General features: G+C 42.6%; 1 protein-coding gene across 1 annotated transcript in view; it reads left to right on the forward strand.

Annotated features, from left to right (window-relative positions):
• The first annotated feature begins 4539 nt into the window (after positions 1-4539).
• Positions 4540-21608, forward strand: part of LOC139391891 (grainyhead-like transcription factor 2b) — a 98183-nt gene continuing 81114 nt past the window's right edge. The window contains exon 1 of the mRNA XM_071139508.1: positions 4540-4569. Within this exon, the coding sequence (XP_070995609.1) occupies positions 4550-4569 (20 nt within the window). The 5' untranslated portion in view covers positions 4540-4549. The remainder of the gene's footprint in view (positions 4570-21608) is intronic.

Raw genomic sequence — 21608 nt, forward strand, 5'->3', positions numbered from 1 at the left:
TGTGACAAATAAAATTAGATTTGATATGCCTTGAAGAGCCAGCAGAATGTGATGCTGCTGCTCTTTTAAGAGCCAGTGGAATATGATGCTGCTGCCCCTTTAAGTGCCACTGGAATGTGATGCTGCCGCCCCTTTAAGAGCCACTGGAATGTGATGCTGCCACACCTTTAAGTGCCACTGGAATGTGATGCTGCCGCCCCTTTAAGTGCCAGTGGAATGTGATGCTGCCGCCCCTTTAAGTGCCAGTGGAATGTGATGCTGCACTAGGGTAGCCTAGTGGTTAGAGTGTTGGACTAGTAACCGGAAGGTTGCAAGTTCAAACCCCCGAGCTGACAAGGTACAAATCTGTCATTCTGCCCCTGAACAGGCAGTTAACCCACTGTTCCTAGGCCGTCATTGAAAATAAGAATTTGTTCTTAACTGACTTGCCTGGTTAAATAAAGGTAAAATAAAAAAAAATAAAAAAAGAGCCAGTGGAATATGAAGCTGATGCCCCTTTAAGAGGGAAAGGGGGATACCTAGTCAGTTGTCTACTGAATGTAGTCAGTTGTCAGAAGTCCAACTGAATCAGAGAGGTGAGGGGGGCTGCCTTAGTCAACAGCCACCTCTTCAGCTCCCGGGGAACAGTGGGTTAACTGCCTTGTTAAGGGGCAGAACGACAGATTTCTACCTTGTCAGCTCTGGGATTTTGGTTACTGGCCTTTCGGTTACTGACCCAATGCTAACCACTAGGCTACCAAGCCAGTGGATTGTGATGCTGCTGCCCCTTTAAGAGCCAGTGAATTGTGATGCTGCTGCCCCTTTAAGAGCCAGTGGAATGTGATGCTGGTGAGCCAGGAGACTTCATCTGAGCCCCAATCTGCATTGAGCGTAAAGCCGAGTGGAGCGGAGGGGATCAACCTGGGCCCTGTCTGTTACATTCAAGCACACTGCCATCTCCCTCTGCAATCTCTGCTTATGGTTACCTGTCAAACAGGTACACACACAGATCCCAGCCAAGCCCAGACAAGCTTCCTTTTCCCTGAAGTAATACCATGCATGCAGGTACACCTTTCACCTTTACCACAGCAGCACACATTCATTTTAGGTACAGAGGAAGCTCCTAACCTCTGACATGCCCCTGCCTGTCTGTATACATCCTAACCTCTGACATGCCCCTGCCTGTCTCTATACATCCTAACCCCTGATATACCCCTGCCTGTCTCTATACATCCTAACCTCTGACATACCCCTGCCTGTCTGTATACATCCTAACCTCTGACATACCCCTGCCTGTCTGTATACATCCTAACCCCTGACATACCTCTGACATGTCTTTCATACCCCTGCCTGTCTGTATACATCCTAACCCCTGACATACCTCTGCCTGTCTCTATACATCCTAACCTCTGACATGCCCCTGCCTGTCTCTATACCGTCTGTTAAGTAGATTCTCAACTGTCAGAAGGGAATACTATTAGATGTTACACATTCCAAAGGGGATGAAAATAGGTAGAAATGCCTGGAAAGTATTTAGCATGTGGAATCACATTATAGTCTGAATCATTTCACCACATCTGTAAAAAAAAAGGACCAATCAGCCAGTAGAACAGATCAGCTCCTCTCTCTCTCTCGCTCTCTCTCTCTCTCTCTCTGCTCTGTTCTCTCTCTGTTTTTTCTCTTCTCTCTCTCTCTGTTCTCTCTCTGTTCTCTCTATTCTTTCTCTCTTCTCTCTCTGTTCTCTCTCTTTCGCTCTTCTCTCTCCCTGCTCTCTCTCCCTCTTGCTCGTATCTCTCTCTGTTTCTCTGTTCTCTCTCTATTTCTCTCAGTGTTGTGGTTTCGCAGCATTAACCCTAATCCATTTGTGACTGTTGTTGAGGGAATGCCTTGCATGCTCTGCTCTTTGCAAGAGGACCCCACCTGTATTTATTTAGCAACTCCATTTACACACAGCATTGAAAAGCCCAGGTGCTCACTTAAACAAATTAGAGAAGGGAGGATAGTGACCATTAGCCAAACACACACTAACACACAAAAGGGAGGCCTGACTCAAAAGCTTCACTGTTCAACTGAACTTTTCACTAATAAAGTGTATGTATTTCCATAGCGAAACCTATGCCTCAAGAGTATTCATAAGCAAATGAATGCTTCTTCCCGAAGTTGCAACAATAACTTAGTAAGTACACTTACTGATACAACAAAGTAAGCAAAATACTCCTAAAATGTTTAAATGCAAAATCTAAAATGGAATGTCTGAGCACCCCAACAACCATGAATGAAATATATGAATCAGAAATGAATAAAATGTATGGACCCAGGTCTTCCCTTTTCCCCAGGTGGAAGATTGGCTTGACCAATGATGTGACCCACAACTCCCAGACCAGACTGAGTGAGTCCTCTTGTCCTGGTTGATTGGTATCTACAACAACAACTATAGGCCCTGGTCAAAAGTAGTGCACTATATAGGGGATAGGGTGCCATTTGGTAAGCGTGACTGTGGGGTTGAGATAACATCTGAAGGGTGGTCTCCATGGATACAGTCTGACTGTGGGGTTGAGATAACATCTGAAGGGTGGCCTCCATGGATACAGTCTGACTGTGGGGTTGAGATAACATCTGAAGGGTGGTCTCCATGGATACAGCCTGACTGTGGGGTTGAGATAACATCTGAAGGGTGGTCTCCATGGATACAGTCGGACTGTGGGGTTGAGATAACATCTGAAGGGTGGTCTCCATGGATACAGCCTGACTGTGGGGTTGAGATAACATCTGAAGGGTGGTTTCCATGGATACAGTCTGACTGTGGGGTTGAGATAACATCTGAAGGGTGGTCTCCATGGATACAGCCTGACTGTGGGGTTGAGATAACATCTGAAGGGTGGTCTCCATGGATACAGTCTGACTGTGGGATTGAGATAACATCTGAAGGGTGGTCTCCATGGATACAGTCTGACTGTGGGGTTGAGATAACATCTGAAGGGTGGTCTCCATGAATACAGTCTGACTGTGGAGTTGAGATAACATCTGAAGGGTGGTCTCCATGGATACAGCCTGACTGTGGGGTTGAGATAACATCTGAAGGGTGGTCTCCATGGATACAGTCTGACTGTGGAGTTGAGATAACATCTGAAGGTGTCCATGGCACCATGTGACCCTCTCTCCTCCACAAAGTAGTGTATATTGTCTGTTAACCAGGAGTTTCAAGTTTTATTAGTGGTATGTACAAGATACATATGGTATACACCATTCAACGAGATGCTTACTAGCACATTCCTTCTTGACAATGCAACAACAATAAGAAATAATGAAATATCAGAATAGGAACATAACATTTTAGAAGTCATCACAAACACACAATACAATGGTACCACAATACAATGGTATTGTGTCAACAAATTGCTGGGCACCACCCAGCCATCAGAAAGAAATGTATATTAAATGTCCCTGAGCCCGGGCTGCACAAGGCCATGTCGGTCCGCTAATACAGGACTTTTAAAGACCCAGTGCACGACTTTTGTAAGAAAAAAAAGACACATTTTTATTTTATTTATTTTATTTTATTATTTTTTAGGTGTTGCTGCTGCACCCTAGGCAGCCCTAATTCCTGTGGCTGTGACCTGTGACCTGTGACTATATGAGGTGATGTGAGTAAATATCCTAAACACTTGAATTACACATGGCTTTACATGAGGAACTTGTGCTTAGCTGTGGCTCTGACCGTGTGTCTGGAGAATTCCAATCTCAGATCCCTATCCAGGTGTGTGTGTGTGTGTGTGTGTGTGTGTGTGTGTGTGTGTGTGTGTGTGTGTGTGTGTGTGTGTGTGTATGTGTGTGTGTGTAGGCTATTTCAGGCCCAGGGCATTGATGTCTATCAACAACAGGTCAGTGAAGGTCTATCCTATCTTTAAGGCAGGGCAGTCATGCTGCAAGTCCTCTCCTATTCCATCCTCATCTCCCCCATCCTATCATTCATTCCAGCAGTCATGGTATTTCAAGAACATTTCTAAATTACATAGCAAAATACTGAAGAAGAGGCCAGTTTATTTCAATGCAGAATGCAGTAACATTGTCAGTTCTAGGTATATAACCCTACAGGTGAGGGGGGGGGGTGTTACCTGTTTTTCTGACGAGGCAGCCAATCACCGATAGGCTGAGACCACGGTAGATGGACCAATCAGCGATAGGCTTGCCTTCTTTCAACCCAAATACCTTACACTGAAAGAATTCCAACAAAGTTGACTCATTCCTATTTAGCAAAGCGAGGTAAATATAGTCTTTTTTTTATAACAAGGATTTATTATTCCTTTCATGTACTGACTATTGTATAGGAGATCATTGATTAGCTGCTCTGTATTGGCACAAAGCACACAGAGGTGCAGCAGCGTCCAGTGAAGCCTAACTGCCTGGTAGAAAGGAAGGGACTGTCTGCGTGAAACAAGCAGGGTAGGAAAAGTCGACTTACCTGTAACCCAGGTTCTGGCATCCCTCACCAACTCTGCCTCACTCTAGTAGTACCTGCTCTGACTTGAAAGTCCAGTTTCACAAGGAAGAATCGTGGAGGAAGAAAAATATGTCACAGGAGACGGACAAGTAAGTGATCATAGCTGGGGAAAGGATCTTTGATGACTTTAACATGACATACGAGACTTTTTGCGCTGTAATTTGGGACAAAATAAATAAACTTATGTTTTATTATGACATTAATATTTTAGTAAAAAATATGTAACAATTTTTGTTTATATTATTTGGGATTCATTTCCTCTAACCTTTTGGAAGTATTACTGTGGTTGTGTTAAAGGCAAACTAAGGTTGGCGGCGAATAGACTTGTCAAATTCGCAGTTTCCGTCAGTTGTAATAGGCTGCAGTTTATGTGAATAACAACTTGAGGTCTTTTTGTTTTAGTACTATTTGGTTTAGGCCTTTTTAATACTTTGAGTGGCTTTTAGGGCTAGAATCATCTGTAAATGACTGTGCAGAACAGTGTATTTACCATGTTATGAATAAAATATCTTGCTTTATTTATCACATCATTATCTTCTGTTTGGTGCTGTATTTTCAGTACCTGCTGGTTTGATTTGTGGCCATCTTTATGTTGCAGTTTTGTTCTGACTATGTCATACTGCATGTCTGTCTTCTCCATGGACTGGAATGTTGACACTAATGACATTTTGACCCACTATTGACATTTGACATTTGTCTATTTCTTCATTTTTTTCAGTGAAATAATAATTTTTACGGGCTGTAGAATTAATTTCAATAACCTTTTAAATTACTTTTTCATCAAATATGACCCTGACTCAAAAATGAGAATAAAATAGTTAGTATCCAATGATGGAATTATTATCATGATTAGTAGCTCACATGTTTCACGAATTCAACCATTTGACTTTAAAGCCGATCATAAAATGTGGACATGGGCAGATGTACACTACTTCTATTTGTTGTACACTGAATATGCAAATACGTTGTTATCATATCAACCCCAGTAATGTTAGTCTGTTTCCCAGCCCTGTTTAGAGCTTACAATGTTAGTTCAAATGCCCACACCAGATCTCCACGAAAAACAACCTTTAACCCATATTTTTTACATATAGGGCTACAAATGTCTTCAGGCGTAAAGTTTAACAGTAGACATCAGCTGTATGCACTTCCTTGTGGGTTATACTATTTAAAGACCCAGCACAACCAAAAAACATATTTTTCCTGTGTTTTATATGATATCTTCAATGGAGAGAAAGTATGAGAGTGGAGTACAGGAGGGGTAAGAAGAACGAGCTCTGAAGTCCACAGCCTGGGCCCTGAGGGCTTCTAGTGGCTATAATAGCCTCAACATGGGGTCAGAGTGTCATAGGATCTGGAGACATGGGGAGGGGAAAGAAAGGTATGGGGGGAACTGTTGAGCGGAAGTATCTTTCAGGGGTATCTTTTGATTTGGCAGACATTTAAAATTGAGTTTTCTTAAACCTAGGCAAATAAAACAATGTTCTTGTGAGCAGCAGACTAGTAGTTAGTCAGTCCTATAGCTATTGTCTGTCCTGAAGCTCTATAACCTGTTGATTAGAGCTATTGTCTTTCCTGAAGCTCTCTAACCTGCTGATTAGAGCTATTGTCTGTCCTGAAGCTCTATAACCTGTTGATTAGAGCTATTGTCTGTCCTGAAGCTCTATAACCTGTTGATTAGAGCTATTGTCTGTCCTGAAGCTCTATAACCTGCTGATTAGAGCTATTGTCTGTCCTGAAGCTCTATAACCTGTTGATTAGAGCTATTGTCTTTCCTGAAGCTCTCTAACCTGCTGATTAGAGCTATTGTCTGTCCTGAAGCTCTATAACCTGTTGATTAGAGCTATTGTCTGTCCTGAAGCTCTATAACCTGTTGATTAGAGCTATTGTCTGTCCTGAAGCTCTATAACCTGCTGATTAGAGCTATTGTCTGTCCTGAAGCTCTATAACCTGTTGATTAGAGCTATTGTCTTTCCTGAAGCTCTCTAACCTGCTGATTAGAGCTATTGTCTGTCCTGAAGCTCTCTAACCTGCTGATTAGAGCTATTGACTGTCCTGAAGTTCTCTAACCTGCTGATTAGAGCTATTGTCTGTCCTGAAGTTCTCTAACCTGCTGATTAGAGCTATTGTCTGTCCTGAAGCTCTCTAACCTGCTGATTAGAGCTATTGTCTGTCCTGAAACTCTCTAACCTGCTGATTAGAGCTATTGTCTGTCCTGAAACTCTCTTTTAATTTTATTTTATTTTTATCTTTATTTAACCAGGTAGGATAGTTGAGAACAAGATCTCATTTACAACTGCGACCTGGCCAAGATAAAGCAAAGCAGCGCAACACAAACAACAGCACAGAGTTACACGTTGAATAAACAAGTGTACAGTCAATAACACAATAGAAAAAAAGAAAATCTGTATACAGTGCGTGCAAATGGAGGTAGGGCAATAAATAGGCCATAGTAGCAAAGTAATTACAATTTAGCAGATGACGATGAGCAGATGATGGTGTGTAAGTAGTGAAACTGGTGTGTGAATGAGCAGAAAAGTAAATAAAAACAATATGGGGATGAGGTAGGTAGATTGGGTGGGTTATTTACAGATGGACTATATACAGCTGCAGCGATCAGTTAGCTGCTCAGATAGCTGATGTTTAAAGTTAGTGAGGGAAATGTAAGTCTCCAGCTTCAGCAAAAAAAAATTCAATTCGTTCCAGTCACTGGCAGCAGAGAACTGGAAGGTAAGGCGGCCAAATGAGGTATTGTCTTTGGGGATGACCAGTGAGATATACCTGCTGGAGCGCGTGCTACGGGTTGGTGTTGTTATCATGAACAGTAAGCTGAGATAAGGCGGAGCTTTACCTAGCATAGACTTATAGATGACCTGGAGCCAGTGGGTCTGGCGACAAATATGTAGCGAGGGCCAGCCGTCTAGAGCATACAGGTCGCAGTGGTGGGTGGTATAAGGGGCTTTAGTGACAAAACAGATGGCACTGTGATAGACTACATCCAATTTTCTGAGTAGAGTATTGGAAGCTATTTTGTAGATGACATCGCAGAAGTCGAGGATCGGTAGGATAGTCAGTTTTACTAGGGTAAGTTTGGCGGCGTGAGTGAAGGATGCTTTATTGTGAAATAGAAAGCTGATTCTAGATTTGATTTTAGATTGGAGATGTCTGGAAGGAGAGTTTACAGTCTAGCCAGACATCTAGGTATTTCTAGTTGTCCATATATTCTAGGTCAGAACCGTGCAGAGTAGTGATGCTAGTCGGGCGGGCGGGTGCGGGCAGCGAACGGTTGAAAAGCATGTATTTGGATTTATTTGCGTTTAAGAGCAGTTGCAGGAAGGAGAGTTGTATGGCATTGAAGCTCTCTAACCTGTTGATTAGAGCTATTGTCTTTCCTGCAGGTCTCTAACCTGCTGTATAGATTAGAAATATTGTCTGTCCTGAAGCTCTCTAACTTGCTGATTAGAGCTATTGTCTTTCCTGCAGGTCTCTAACATGCTGTTAAGAATAAATATTTTGTCTGTCTTGAAGCTCTCTAAACTGCTGATTAGAGCTAGTGTCTGTCCTGAAGCTCCCTAACCTGCTGAATAGAGCTCTTCAATGTCCTGAAGCTCTCTAACCTGCTGGTTCGATTAGATATATTGTCTGTTCTGAAGCTCTCTAACATGTTGATTAGAGCTCTTGTCTGTCCTGAAGATCTCTAACCTCCTGTTTATATTAGAAATAGTGTCTGTCCTGAAGCTCTCTAACTTGCTGATTAGAGCTATTGTCTTTCCTGCAGGTCTCTAACATCCTGTTTAGAATAAAAATGTGTCCTTAAAGTTATTGAATGTCCTGAAGTTCTCTAACCTGCTGATTAGAGCTATTGCATGTCCTGAAGCTCTTTAACCTGCTGATTAGAGCTATTGTCTGTCCTGAAGCTCTGTAGCCAGTTGGTTAGAGATTTGTTCTGCCGTGAAGCTCTTTAACCTGCTGACTAGAGTTCTTGTCTCTCCTGATGCTCTCTAACCTGCTGATTAGAGCTCTTGAATGTCCTGAAGCTCTCCAACTTGTTGATTAGAGCATTTGCCTGTCCTGAAGTTCTCTAACCTGCTGATTAGATTAATGGTCTGTCCTGAGGCTATGCAACCTGCTGATTAGAAATGAGCTATTGTCTGCCCTGAAGCTCTCTAAACTGTTTATTAGAGCTGTTGTCTGTCCTGAAGCCATCTGGTCAGTTGTTTAGAGCTATTATCTATCCTGAAGCTCTCTAACTTGCTGATTAGAGCTTTTGTCTGTCCTGAAGCTCTTTAACCTGCTGATTAGAGCAATTGAATGTCCAGAAGCCTATACCCTGCTGAAAATAAGATAGCTATTTTCACCAAAAACTCTCTAATCTGCTGAAATAGAGCTATTGTCTTTCCTTTAGCTTTTTACCTGTTGATTAGAGCTATTTAGAAGCTCTCTAATTTGTTGCTCTCTAATTTGTTGGGTAGAATAGAGCTATTATCTGTCCTGAAGCTCTCTTTCCTGTTGATTAGAATATAGCTATAGCCTGTCCTGAAGCCCACAAACCTTCTGAACAGAGATATTGTCTGTCCTGAAGCTCTCGAACCTGCTGATTTGAGCTATTGTCTCTCCTGAAGCCCTCTGGTCGGTTGTTTAGAGCTATTGTCAGTCCTGGAGCTCTCTAACCTGCTGATTAGAGCTATTGTCTTTCCTGAAGCTCTCTTTCCTGTTGATTAGAATATAGCTACAGCCTGTCCTGAATCGCTCTAACCTGCTGATTAGAGCTCTTGTCTGTCCTGAAGCTCTCTAACCTGCTGATTAGAGCTCTTGTCTTTCATGACATTATCTAACCTGCTGAATTGAGCTCTTGTCTGTCCTGAAGCTCTCTAACCTTCTGGCTTGTATTTGTATTGATTATGGATCCTCATTAGTTCCTGCCAAGGCACCACTAACTCTTCCTGGGTTTATTATGGATCCCCATTATTTCCTGCCAAGGCACCAGCAACTCTTCCTGGGGTTTATTATGGATCCCCATTCGTTCCTGCCAAGGCACCAGCAACTCTTCCTGGGGTTTATTATGGATCCCCATTCGTTCCTGCCAAGGCACCAGCAACTCTTCCTGGGTTTATTATGTATCCCCAGTAGTTCCTGCCAAGGCACCAGCAACTCTTCCTGGGTTTATTATGGATCCCCATTAGTTCCTGCCAAGGCACCAGCAACTCTTCCTGGGTTTATTATGGATCCCCATTAGTTCCTGACAAGGCAGCAGCTACTCTTCCTGGGGTTTATTATGGATCCCAATTAGTTCCTGCCAAAGCAGCAGCAACTCTTCCTGGGGTTTACTATGGATCCCCATTAGTTCCTGTCAAGGCAGCAGCTACTCTTCCTGGGGTGTATTATGGATCCCCATTAGTTCCTGCCAAGGCAGCAGCTAATCTTCCTGGGGTTTATTATGGATCCCCATTAGTTCCTGCCAAGGCAGCAGCTACTCTTCCTGGGGTCAGCAAAATGAAGGCTGTTTATAACATTTAAAAAACATTGCAACATATTCACAGACTGTGTGCCCTCAGGTCCCTACTCCACCACTACCACATATATACTGTACAAGTCCACGTGTATGTGTGTGTATAGTGCATATTCTACTGTGTGTGTGTGTATGCATGTGTCTGTGCCTATGTTTGTGTTGCTTCACAGTCTCCGCTGTTCCATAAGGTGTTTTTTATCTGTTTTTAAATGAGTTACTTGATGTGGAATAGAGTTCCATGTAGTCATGGCTCTATGTAGTACTGTGGAATAGAGTTCCATGTAGTCATGGCTCTATGTAGTACTGTGTACCTCCCATAGTCTGTTCTGGACTTGGAGACTGTGAAGAGACCTCTTTTGGCATGTCATGTGGGGTATGCAAGGGTGTCCGAGCTGTGTGCCAGTAGTTTAGACAGACACCTCGGTGCATTCAACATGTCAATACCTCTAATAAATACAAGCAGTGATGAAGTCAATCGCTCCTCCACTTTGAGCCAGGAAAGATTGACATGTATATTATTAATATTAGCTCTCTGTGTACATCCAAGGGCCAGACTTGCTGCCCTTTTCTAGACCAATTGCTATTTTCCTAAGTTATTTTTTGTGGCACCTGACCACACGACTGAACAGTAGTCCAGGTGCGACAAAACTAGGGCCTGTAGGACATGCCTTGTTGATAGTGCTGTTAAGAAGGTAGAGCAGTGCCTTGTTAATAATGCTGTTAAGAAGGCAGAGCAGCGGCTTGCTGATAATTATGTTAAGGCAGAGCAGCGCCTTGTTGATAATGCTGTTAAGAAGGTAGAGCAGCTCCTTGTTGATAATGCTGTTAAGAAGGCAGAGCAGCACCTTGTTGATAATGCTGTTAGGAAGGCAGAGCAGTGCCTTGTTGATAATGCCGTTAAGGAGGTAGAGCAGTGCCTTGTTGATAGTGCTGTTAAGAAGGCAGAGCAGCACCTTGTTGATAATGCTGTTAAGAAGGTAGAGCAGTGCCTTGTTGATAATGTTGTTAAGAAGGTAGAGCAGCGCCTTGTTAGTAATGCTGTTAAGAAGGTAGAGCAGCGCCTTGTTGATAATGCTGTTAAGAAGGTAGAGCAGCGCCTTGTTAGTAATGCTGTTAAGAAGGTAGAGCAGCGCCTTGTTTATAATGCTGTTAAGAAGGTAGAGCAGCGCCTTGTTAGTAATGCTGTTAAGAAGGTAGAGCAGCGCCTTGTTGATAATGTTGTTAAGAAGGTAGAGCAGCGCCTTGTTAGTAATGTTGTTAAGAAGGTAGAGCAGCGCCTTGTTGATAATGCTGTTAAGAAGCGCCTTGTCATGGACATACTTATTTATTTCACCTTTATTTAACCAGGTAGGCCAGTTGAGAACAAGTTCTCATTTACAACTGCGACCTGGCCAAGATAAAGCAAAGCAGTTCGAAACATACAACACAGAGTTACACATGGAATAAACAAACGTACAGTCAATAACACATTAGAAAAATGTATATACAGTGTGGGCAAATGTAGTAAGATTAGGGAGGTAAGGCAATAAATAGGCCATAGTGGTGAAATAATTTCAATTTAACACTGGAGTGATAGATGTGCAGATGATGATGTGCACATAGAGAGACTGGGGTGCAAAAATATTTAAAAAATAACAATATGGGGATGAGGTAGTTGGGTTGGCTATTTACAGATGCGCTGTATACAGGTGCAGTGATCGGTAAGCTGCTCTGACAGCTGATGCTTAAAGTTAGTGAGGGAAATATAAGCCTCCAGCTTCAGGGACTTTTGCAATTTGTTCCAGTCTTGGGCAGTAGAGAACTGGAAGGAAAGGCGGCCAAAGGATATGTTGGCTTTGGGGATTTCCAGTGAAATATACCTGCTGGAGCACGTGCTACGTGTTGGTGTTGCTATGGTGACCAGTGGGCTGAGATAAGGTGGGGCTTTAGCGAGCAAAGACTTATAGATGACCTGGAGCCTGTGGGTTTGGTGACAAATATGCAGCGAGGGCCAGCCAATGAGAGCATACAGGTCACAGTGGTGGGTAGTATATGGGACAGATGGCACTGTAATAGACTACCTCCGATTTTCTGAGTAGAGTGTTGGAAGCTATTTTGTAAATGACATCACCGAAGTCAAGGATCGGTAGGACAGTCAGTTTTATGAGGGTATGTTTGGCAGCATGAGTGAAGGATGCTTTGTTGTGAAATAGGAAGCTGAGTCTAGATTACATTTTGAATTGGAGATGCTTAATGTGAGTCTGGAAGGAGAGTTTACAGTTTAACCAGACACCTAGGTATTTGTAGTTGTCCACATATTCTAAGTCAGAACCATCCAGGGTAGTGATACTAGTCGGGCGGGCAGGTGCAGGCAGAGATCGGTTGAATCGCATGCATTTCATTTTACTAGCATTTAAGAGCAGTTGGAGGCCACAGAAGGAGAGTTGTATGGCATTGAAGCTCATTTGGATATTGTCAATTATCGTAGATTTATCAGTGGTGACGGTGTTTCCTAGCCTCAGCGCAGTGGGCAGCTGGGAGGAGGTGCTCTTATTCTCCATGGACTTTACATTGTCCCAACAATTTGGGTAATTAATGCTACAGGATGCAAATTTCTGTTTGAAAAAGCTAGCCTTTGCTTTCCTAACTGACTGTGTATATTGGTCCCTGACTTCCCTGAAAAGTAGCATATCGTGGGGGTTATTCGATGCTAATGCAGTACGCCACAGGATGTTTTTGTGCTGGTCAAGGGCAGTCAAGTCAGGAGTGAACCAGGGGCTATATCTGTTCTTAGTTCTACATTTTTTTAATGGGGCATGCTTATTAAGATGGTGAGGAAAGCACTTTTTTAGAACAACCAGGCATCCTCTAGTGATGGGATGAGGTCAATATCCTTCCAGGATACCCGGACCCATTACGGACGCAGGCAGTGAGGCAGTGATCGCTGAGATCCTGGTTGAAGACAACAGAGGTTTATTTAGAGGGCAGGATGGTCAGGATGATATCTATGAGGGTGCCCATGTTTACGGATATAGGGTTGTACCTGGTAGGTTTCTTGATAATTTGCGTGAGATTGAGGGCATCTAGCTTAGATTGTAGGATGGCCCGAGTAACATGTCCCAGTTTAGGTCACCTAACAGTACGAACTCTGAAGATAGATGGGGGGCAATCAATTCACATATGGTGTCCAGAGCATAGCTGGGGGCTGATGGTGGTATTTCACAAGTGGCATTAGTGAGAGACTTATTTCTGGAAGTTTTAAAAGTAGAAGCTCAAATTGTTTGGGCACAGACCTGGATAGTACTCTGCAGGCTATCTCTGCAGTAGATTGCAACTCCGCCCCCTTTTGGCAGTTCTATCTTGATGGAAAATGTTGTAGTTGGGGATGGAAATTTCGGAATTTTTGGTGGCCTTCCTAAGCCAAGATTCAGACATGGCTAGGACATCAGGGTTGGCGGAATGTGCTAAAGCAGTGAATAAAACAATCTTAGGGAGGAGGCTTCTGATGTTAACATGAATGAAACCAAGGCTTTTACGGTTACAGAAGTCAACAAATGAGAGCGCCTGGGGAATAGGTGTACTGGTGGCTACAGGGCCTGGGTTAACCTCTACATCACTAGAGGAACAGAGGAGGAGTAGGATAAGGGTACGGCTAAAGGATATAAAAACTGGTCATCTAGTGCGTTGGGAACAGAGAATAAAAGGAGCAGATTTCTGGGAGTGGTAGAATAGATTCAGGGCATAATGTACAGACTAGGGTATGGTAGGATGTGAGTACAGTGGAGGTAAACCTAGGCATTGACTGACGATGAGAGAGGTTGCATCTCTGGAGGCACCAGTTAAGCCAGGTGAGGTCTCCGCATGCGTAGGGGGTGGGACAAAAGAGCTATCTAAGGCATGTTGAGCGGGAATGGGGGCTCTACAGTGAAGTAAAACAATATAAACTAACAGAAACAGCAGTAGACAAGGCATATTGGCATTAGAAAGAGGCATAAAGCAATCACAGGTGTTGGTAAGGAGAGCTAAGACAACAACGGGTAAATGGCGATGAATGGGCAGAGAGGGTCAGTTAGGTGCACACAGGGCCTGAGCTCGAGGCTGGGGCCGACAAATAAACAAAATCAGGTACAGTGTTATTGAACAGTCCAGCAGGCATCAGCCTTGTAGCCAAGTGATTATAGGGTCCAATGAGCAGCAATAGGTGAGTCAGGGAGCCGTTCGGTAGTAACTACTGCGCTAAGCCAGCGGGAGACAGAAAGCTAGCGGGCCGGGGATAGCAGATGGGTCTTCGGCGACGTCGCAATGGAAAACCACATCGGACATTACATCGGCAGACCAGTCGTGATGGATCGGAGGGGCTCCGTGTCAACAACAAAGTGTCCAGGCCAATTGGCAAAAGAGTTATTGTAGCCCAAGAATTAGCTGGTATACTCCGTCGGTTGGCCGGGAGATGGGTCTAGCTCGAGGCTAACTGGTGCTTGCTTTGGGACTGGTGCTTGATGCGATGATCCGGTGTAATGGTCCAGAGATTGCAGCAGGAATCCGGTGAGGAGAAAAGCAGTCCGATATGCTGTGGGTTAATATCGCGCTGTGCAGACCGGCAGGTAATTGTCCGAGCTAAAGCTGGCTGGTGTCTGAGCTAAAGGTGAAGACCGCTAGCAGTGGCTAACAATGACTAGTAGATAGTTAGCTGGCTAGCTCCTGATGGAAGTTCCAGTTATAAGGTATAAAAAATAGCAGATCCGTACCACATTGGGTGAGGTGGGTTGCAGGAAAGTATATTTAGTTTGTAGATGGAAAGTGAGATTAAAATATATACAAGAAAGAAAACTTCTCCCTGTTTTAGCTACTGTTGTGTAAATATGTTTTGATCATGACAGTTTCCAATCCAGGGTTACTCCAAGCAGTTTAGTCACCTCAACCTGCTCAATTTCAACATTATTTATTACAATATTTAGTTGAGGTTTAGGGTTTAATTAATGATTTGTCCCAAATACAATGCTTTTAGTTTTAGAAATATTTAGGACTAACTTATTCCTTGCCACCCACTCTGAAACTAACTGCAACTCTTTGTTAAGTGTTTCAGTCGCAGTCGCTGGTCAGTTGTACTTAGATGTGTAGTTTCAGCATTTGTTGCTGGCATGTCATGCCTAAATTCGCTATTCTTGCCAATGAAAAAATCATTAAAATAAGTTGGAAATATCAGTTGGTTTTGTGAGGAATGAGCCGTCTGATTCATTGAATGATGGAGCTGAGTTTGCCTTTTTCCCCAGAATTTCATTTAAGGTGCTCCAAAGCTTTTTACTAGCATTCATTATTTCACTTATCATTTTATAGTGTAGTTTCTTCTTCTTTTTATTCAGTTTAGTCACATGATTTCTCAATTTGCAATAAGTTTGCCAATCAGTTGTGCAGCCAGACTTATTTGCCATTCCTTTTGCCTCATCCCTCTCAAACATACAATTTTTAAATTCCTCATCAATCCACAGGGATTTAACAGTTTTTACAGTCATTTTCTTTATGGGTTCATGTTTATTAGCAACTTGAATAAGCAATTTCATACATGTGTCAAGTGTCTTTTTGCTCCTCATTACACACCATGGACCAACAAATATTCTTTACAATAAACAACAAAGGAATCACTACAAAACTTCTTGTATGACCTCTTATACACTATATTTAGGGTTGCACATTTTGGGGAATAGTCAGATGTGGAAACTTTCCTTGGAAATTAACGGGAATATATGGGAATTAACAGGAATATATGCAAATTAATATTAATACCATTTAAATGTAGATGTTTTTTGTTTTGGATATATTTACCATTTCATATGGAGACATAAACCTTTTACATTATCATAAGTAGACATAATTGCAAATTATTAAATCCTTCCAATAGAAATGTAAAAAACAGTTTAGTTACAAATTGAACTTTAATTAAATGAGTTGACTCTTCACATAGGATGATTTCACTGAACAACAAAAGACAGGGAATATTGAATGATCCCCAATGATGAATAACATCTCCCAAAAATGTTTTCAACAGAATGTAAAATGATAGTCTACAAACTAAAGCTTTGGTTGTCTTGATCTCAGGCTTCCATGTCTTCTCCCTGGACCTCCTCAATGTCCACCTCTTGAACATCAGACTCTGAGGCCTCATCTTCACTGTCACTTTCCAATCTTGTTGAGGATGGCTCATTGTCAGGCTCAAAAAGCCTCAAATTTGCCCGGATGGCCACCAATTTTTCAACCCTTGTATTGGGCAGCCTGTTGCATGCTTTGGTGTGTGTGTTCCCAAACAAGGACCAGTTGCGCTCTGAGACGGCTGATGTTGGTGGGATTCGGCAACAGGGGAAAGAGCCTCGGATCCACAAAGTCTCTTCCACCAGGTGGCTGATGAGATATGTTGCTACGACTGCCATATTGCATCTCCATCCCAAAGCCCTTGCATGGAAGTGTACTTCACCAGACTACCAAGAACCTTGCCCTCATCCAGGCCAAGGTGGCGATACACGGTTGTGATGACACCATAGGCCTTGTTGATCTGCGCACCAGACAGGATGTTCTTGCCAGCATACTTGGGGTCCAAAATCTACCCTGCGGTGTGTATGGGCTTCAGGAAGAAGTCTTCACGCTTTTTGATGTATTTCAGAACTGTAGTTGCCTCTACTTGGAGCAACAGTGAAGTGGGTAGGGCAGTATGGATTTCTTCTCTTACATCTGCAAGCAGAGTCTGAACATCAGACAGGATGGCATTGTCTCCCTCAATCCGTGCAATGGCTACTGCTATTGTTATTTTGGTTACGTCAGGGTGTGACATGGGTGATGTATGTGTTGTTGTCTTGTCTAGGGGTTTTTGTATGTTTATGGGGCTGTCTCCTTTCTAGGTATTTTGTATGTCTATGGTTGCCTAGATTGGTTCTCAATTAGAGGCAGCTGTCTATTGTTGTCTCTGATTGGGAACCATATTTAGGCAGCCATATTCTGTGGGTACTTTGTGGGTGATTGTTTCCTGTCTTTGTGTCCTCTGCCCCAGATAGGACTGTTTCGGTTTTGCCACATTTGTTATTTTGTAAAGTGTGTTCAGTTTTTCCCCTATTAAAACATGGTCACCTACCACGCTGCGTATTGGTCCGATCCTTGCTACACCTCTTCAGAGGAAGAGGAGGAAATCAGCCGTGACAGCTGTAGGTTTCAGGAGTTTCAGGCTGCTTACCACTCTCTCCTAAAATACATCAGCATTTCTCTGACTACGTTCCTCCATTGAGTCAAAAAAACTTCTGATTCCAGGAGGACCATGAGTAGTTGCTATAAATAAGGTGTCTCATTCACCTCAAATAGCAGTAGAGGGACTTTTGTCAGAGGTTGCTTGTTGTGAGCGCTGAGGGAACTTTATGCACTTTGTTGCATTCTTCACATATGATTTGGCACAGTATTTGCAAATGTACACAGCTTTTCCTTTACATTAGCTGCAGTGAAATGTCTCCACACATCAGATAGTGCCGGTGGCATTTTCCTGTAAAGATTAGAAAACAAATTGTAAAAAAAAACAAAAAAAACAATTCCATGTACTGATATAGTTAATAGTTAAGGAGTTAGATTAAACAACTCCTTTGTAAGATCAATGTTTTAAAATGTATGGAAACAGGTGAATTAACACTCCTCAGTTAGCAGGCTCAATGAAGCTAAACCCCACATGGTAGCAAAAACTAACTAGCAGAAATTGGTAACAAGTTAGAAATGATTTAAAAACACTTTGTTGTAGGCTACTATTTACTAGTAAACAAAAAAATAATGTATGCCATATAAATTATATTCACCCCAGTTTCGTAATCAAAACTTACCATAAAGCATGTAGTCCTTGGCTCAGACAGTGTTGTAGTGTGGGCTTAATAGCATCTCATCTCATCTCATTGTGCAAGATCTTGAGAATCAGCTGTACATGTGATGGTAGAATGCACTGTGCATGCAGAGGGTTACAATTCCATTGAATTGAGGATAGGTTAACTAAAATATGCTACAAGACCGAGAATTGCCTTGTGTGTCCCACAAAAAAGGTTCCCTGTTACAAGATAACGTTTTAGCTTATAACAGTGAAAATGCCCCACATTCCAGGGCTTAACTTCCTATGGAAAATTACAGGAACAATTCCGGGAATTTACTGGAAAGATTCCGACCCTTTGCAACCCTAACTATATTAGGCCCAGCCTTTGGAACTTTGGTTTTCCTAGATATTGCTACTATATTGTGATCATTACATCCGATGGATCTGGATACTGCTTTCAAGCACATTTCTGCAGTATTAGTAAAGCTGTGATCAATACATGTTGATGATTTCATTATTGTGCTGTTTGTAACTACCCTGGTAGGTTGACTGATAACCTGAACCAGGTTGCAGTTATTAGTTACAGTTTGAAGTTTTTTCTTGAGTGAGCATCTTGATTAAAGCCAGTCAATATTTAAATCGCCCAGAAAATATACCCCTTTGTTGATTTCAAGCATTTCACACGTTATCGAGATGCTGACTGTTAGCACTTGGTTCTGTAGCAGCTTCCCACCAGAATGGGCTTTAGGTGAGGCAGATGAACCTGTAGCCATATTACTTCAACAGTATTTAACATGAGATCCTCTCTAATCTTTACAGAATGTGGTTCTGAATATAAACAGCAACACCTCCACCATTGGTATTTCTATCTTTTCTATAAATGTTATAACCTTGTATTGCTACCACTGTATTATCAAAGGTTTTATCTAAGTGAGTTTCAGAGATAGTCAGAATATGAATGTAATCTGTTACTAGCAAATTATTGATTTCATGAACCTTGATTCTTAAGCTACATATATTAACGTGGGCTATTTTGAGCACTTTTCTTCAGTGATGATTACTTGCTTTCATTGCTTTATTGGGAGGTTTAGCAGCAGTAGAGGTGCTCATGTTATTTATGTTAATGCAGGGTGAGCTTCTCACAGTGGACTTCCTACTAGGGCACACCGGCTTAGTGCTAACAGTATACATCTGGTTCATATGCACATGATTACTGCACACAATAGCTGTAGGATCAGCAGAGGCATTCAGGGCAGTTAAAGGGACATAAATTAGATTGCGTATATTTTGTCTACTGATGCCCCTGGTGTAATGTACAATTGCAGAAGCATTATGAAAACTCACAACGGTAGGGATTAGCTGAGCTGGGCTTGAGTCATTGATAAGTCATTGTCTCAACACAGCTGTATTATGCTGTGAAAGGATCCAGGAACCCAAATGATTTGGGTGGATCACATCCTCCTTGTATAACATGTTTTGTTTCCAAATGTTATCGAAATTGTCAACAAAAGTTACACCCATTGAGCTGCAGTAATCACGTAGCCAGTTGTGAGGAGAAAGAATCCTGAGACAGTGTTCAATGCCACGATTCAGAGATGGCAGAGGGCCAGATATGATTGATCTTTTGTTAGGGTTTAGAAGAGAGTCAATCAACTCTTTAAAATCTAATTTCAACTGTTCAGAGCTGCCCTTCATAATGTGATTAAAACCCACATGGACTAGGATAGAATGGATTTCAATGTCCTGGTGTAGTACATTCAGGAGCAGCTTAGTAATGTTATTAAAACCCACATGGACTAGGATAGAATCAATGTCCTGGTGTAGTGCATTCAGGAGCAGCTTAGTAATGTCATTAAAACCCACATGGACTAGGATAGAATCAATGTCCTGATGTAGTACATTCAGGAGCAGCTTAGTAATGTCATTAAAACCCACATGGACTAGGATAGAATCAATGTCCTGGTGTAGTACATTTAGGAGCAGCTTAGTAATGTCATTAAAACCCACATGGACTAGGATAGAATCAATGTCCTGGTGTAGTACATTCGGGAGCAACTTAGTAATGTCATTTACTCAAGCTCAGGGACAGGACATTGTTTTTGCACCAGGAACTGTCACATTTCTTACCATGGAGCTGCCCAGATTCACTGCTGGCGAGAAGGATGAGGAAATCCGCCCACTCCCTCTTCTCAGGATTCAGAGAACCCTTCATGGATGGGCGAGAGGCAGGATAACTTGAGCCCATTGCTCCCGGGGCCTGTGGCAGGCCTCCGACAGATGGAGAAGCCCCGCTCGATCCAGAACAGGGACGGAAGGTTGTCAACATCGACTAAGAATTCGTAGTTGTAGGCACTGCGGCTGCAGACACGACTCGTGACATGCGACCATCGTTGATCGTCTTGCTCCTCTTGCTGTGCTCCTTCGACTCCGCTATCAGATGGGGGAGCTCCAGGCAACACCGGCCAGTTGGATAACGACAAACGACAAGGCGGAGATGCATCCAACAAGCGTGAACGTCGTCCAGCCACCGGCGTAGAAAATGTAAACATTCTACTCTGCGTTTTCCCCAGTTTCTTACGTAGGCTGGCGATTTGCGTGATCAATGAATCCACCTCAAACCTATAATCCTCGGCAAGTAAACAATTGCCGCATTGGAACTCTGAGTTGTCCAGTTTGTCCCGTAACAGTGGGTAATAGATACCGCTCCTACAATGCTGGATATGTATTTCTCCAGACAAAGAGGACTTCAGTCCAAAACTCATCTGGTACCAACTTCATTAGCCTGATGGCTAGCAGCTTAGCGTCAATGTCAAGCAGGCTTCAACCTGTTTGTTAAGTGGGATTCCGGGACAAGAAATAGCTGTCCTTGCTGTTCAAAGCTTATAGCTATTCTCTGCCCTGAAGCTCTCTAACCTGCTAATTAGAATATACCTATTGTCCATCCTGAAGCTCTCTAACCTGCTTATTAGAGCTATTGTCCGTCCTGAATCTCTCTAACCTGCTGATTAGAGCTATTGTCTGTCCTGAAGCTCTCTAACCTGCTGATTAGAGCTATTGTCTGTCCTGAAGCTCTCTAACCTGCTGATTAGAGCTATTGTCTGTCCTGAAGCTCTCTAACCTGCTGATTAGAGCTATTGTCTGTCCTGAAGTTCTCTAACCTGCTGATTAGAGCTATTGTCTGTCCTGAAGCTCTCTAACCTGCTGATTGGAGCTATTGTCTGTCCTGAAGCTCTCTAACCTGCTGATTAGAGCTATTGTCTGTCCTGAAGCTATCTAACCTCCTTTAGAGTGTGTGTGTGTGTGTGTGTGTGTGTGTGTGTGTGTGTGTGTGTGTGTGTGTGTGTGTGTGTGTGTGTGTGTGTGTGTGTGTGTGTGTGTGTGTGTGTGTGTGTGTGTATGCAGTGTGTGCCAGTGTGTATAATACGTGTGTGTGTGTGTGTATATGCAGTGTGTATCAGTGTGTATAATACGTGTGTTTGTGTACAGTTGAAGTCAGAAGTTTACATACACCTTAGCCAAATACATTTAAACTCAGTTTTTCACAATTCCTGACATATAATCCTAGTAAAAATTCCCTGTCTTAGGTCAGTTAGGATCACAACTTTATTTTAAGAATGTGAAATGTCAGAATAATAGTAGAGAGAATGATTTATTTCAGATTTGATTTCTTTCATCACATTCCCAGTGGGTCAGCAGTTTACATACACTCAATAAGCACAGTGGGGAGAACAAGTATTTGATACACTGCCGATTTTCCAGGTTTCCCTACTTACAAAGCATGTAGAGGTCTGTAATTTTTATCATAGGTACAC

This window comes from Oncorhynchus clarkii, chromosome 32 (assembly GCF_045791955.1).
Source record: "Oncorhynchus clarkii lewisi isolate Uvic-CL-2024 chromosome 32, UVic_Ocla_1.0, whole genome shotgun sequence".
In the NCBI taxonomy this organism is placed as follows: Eukaryota; Metazoa; Chordata; class Actinopteri; order Salmoniformes; family Salmonidae; genus Oncorhynchus; species Oncorhynchus clarkii.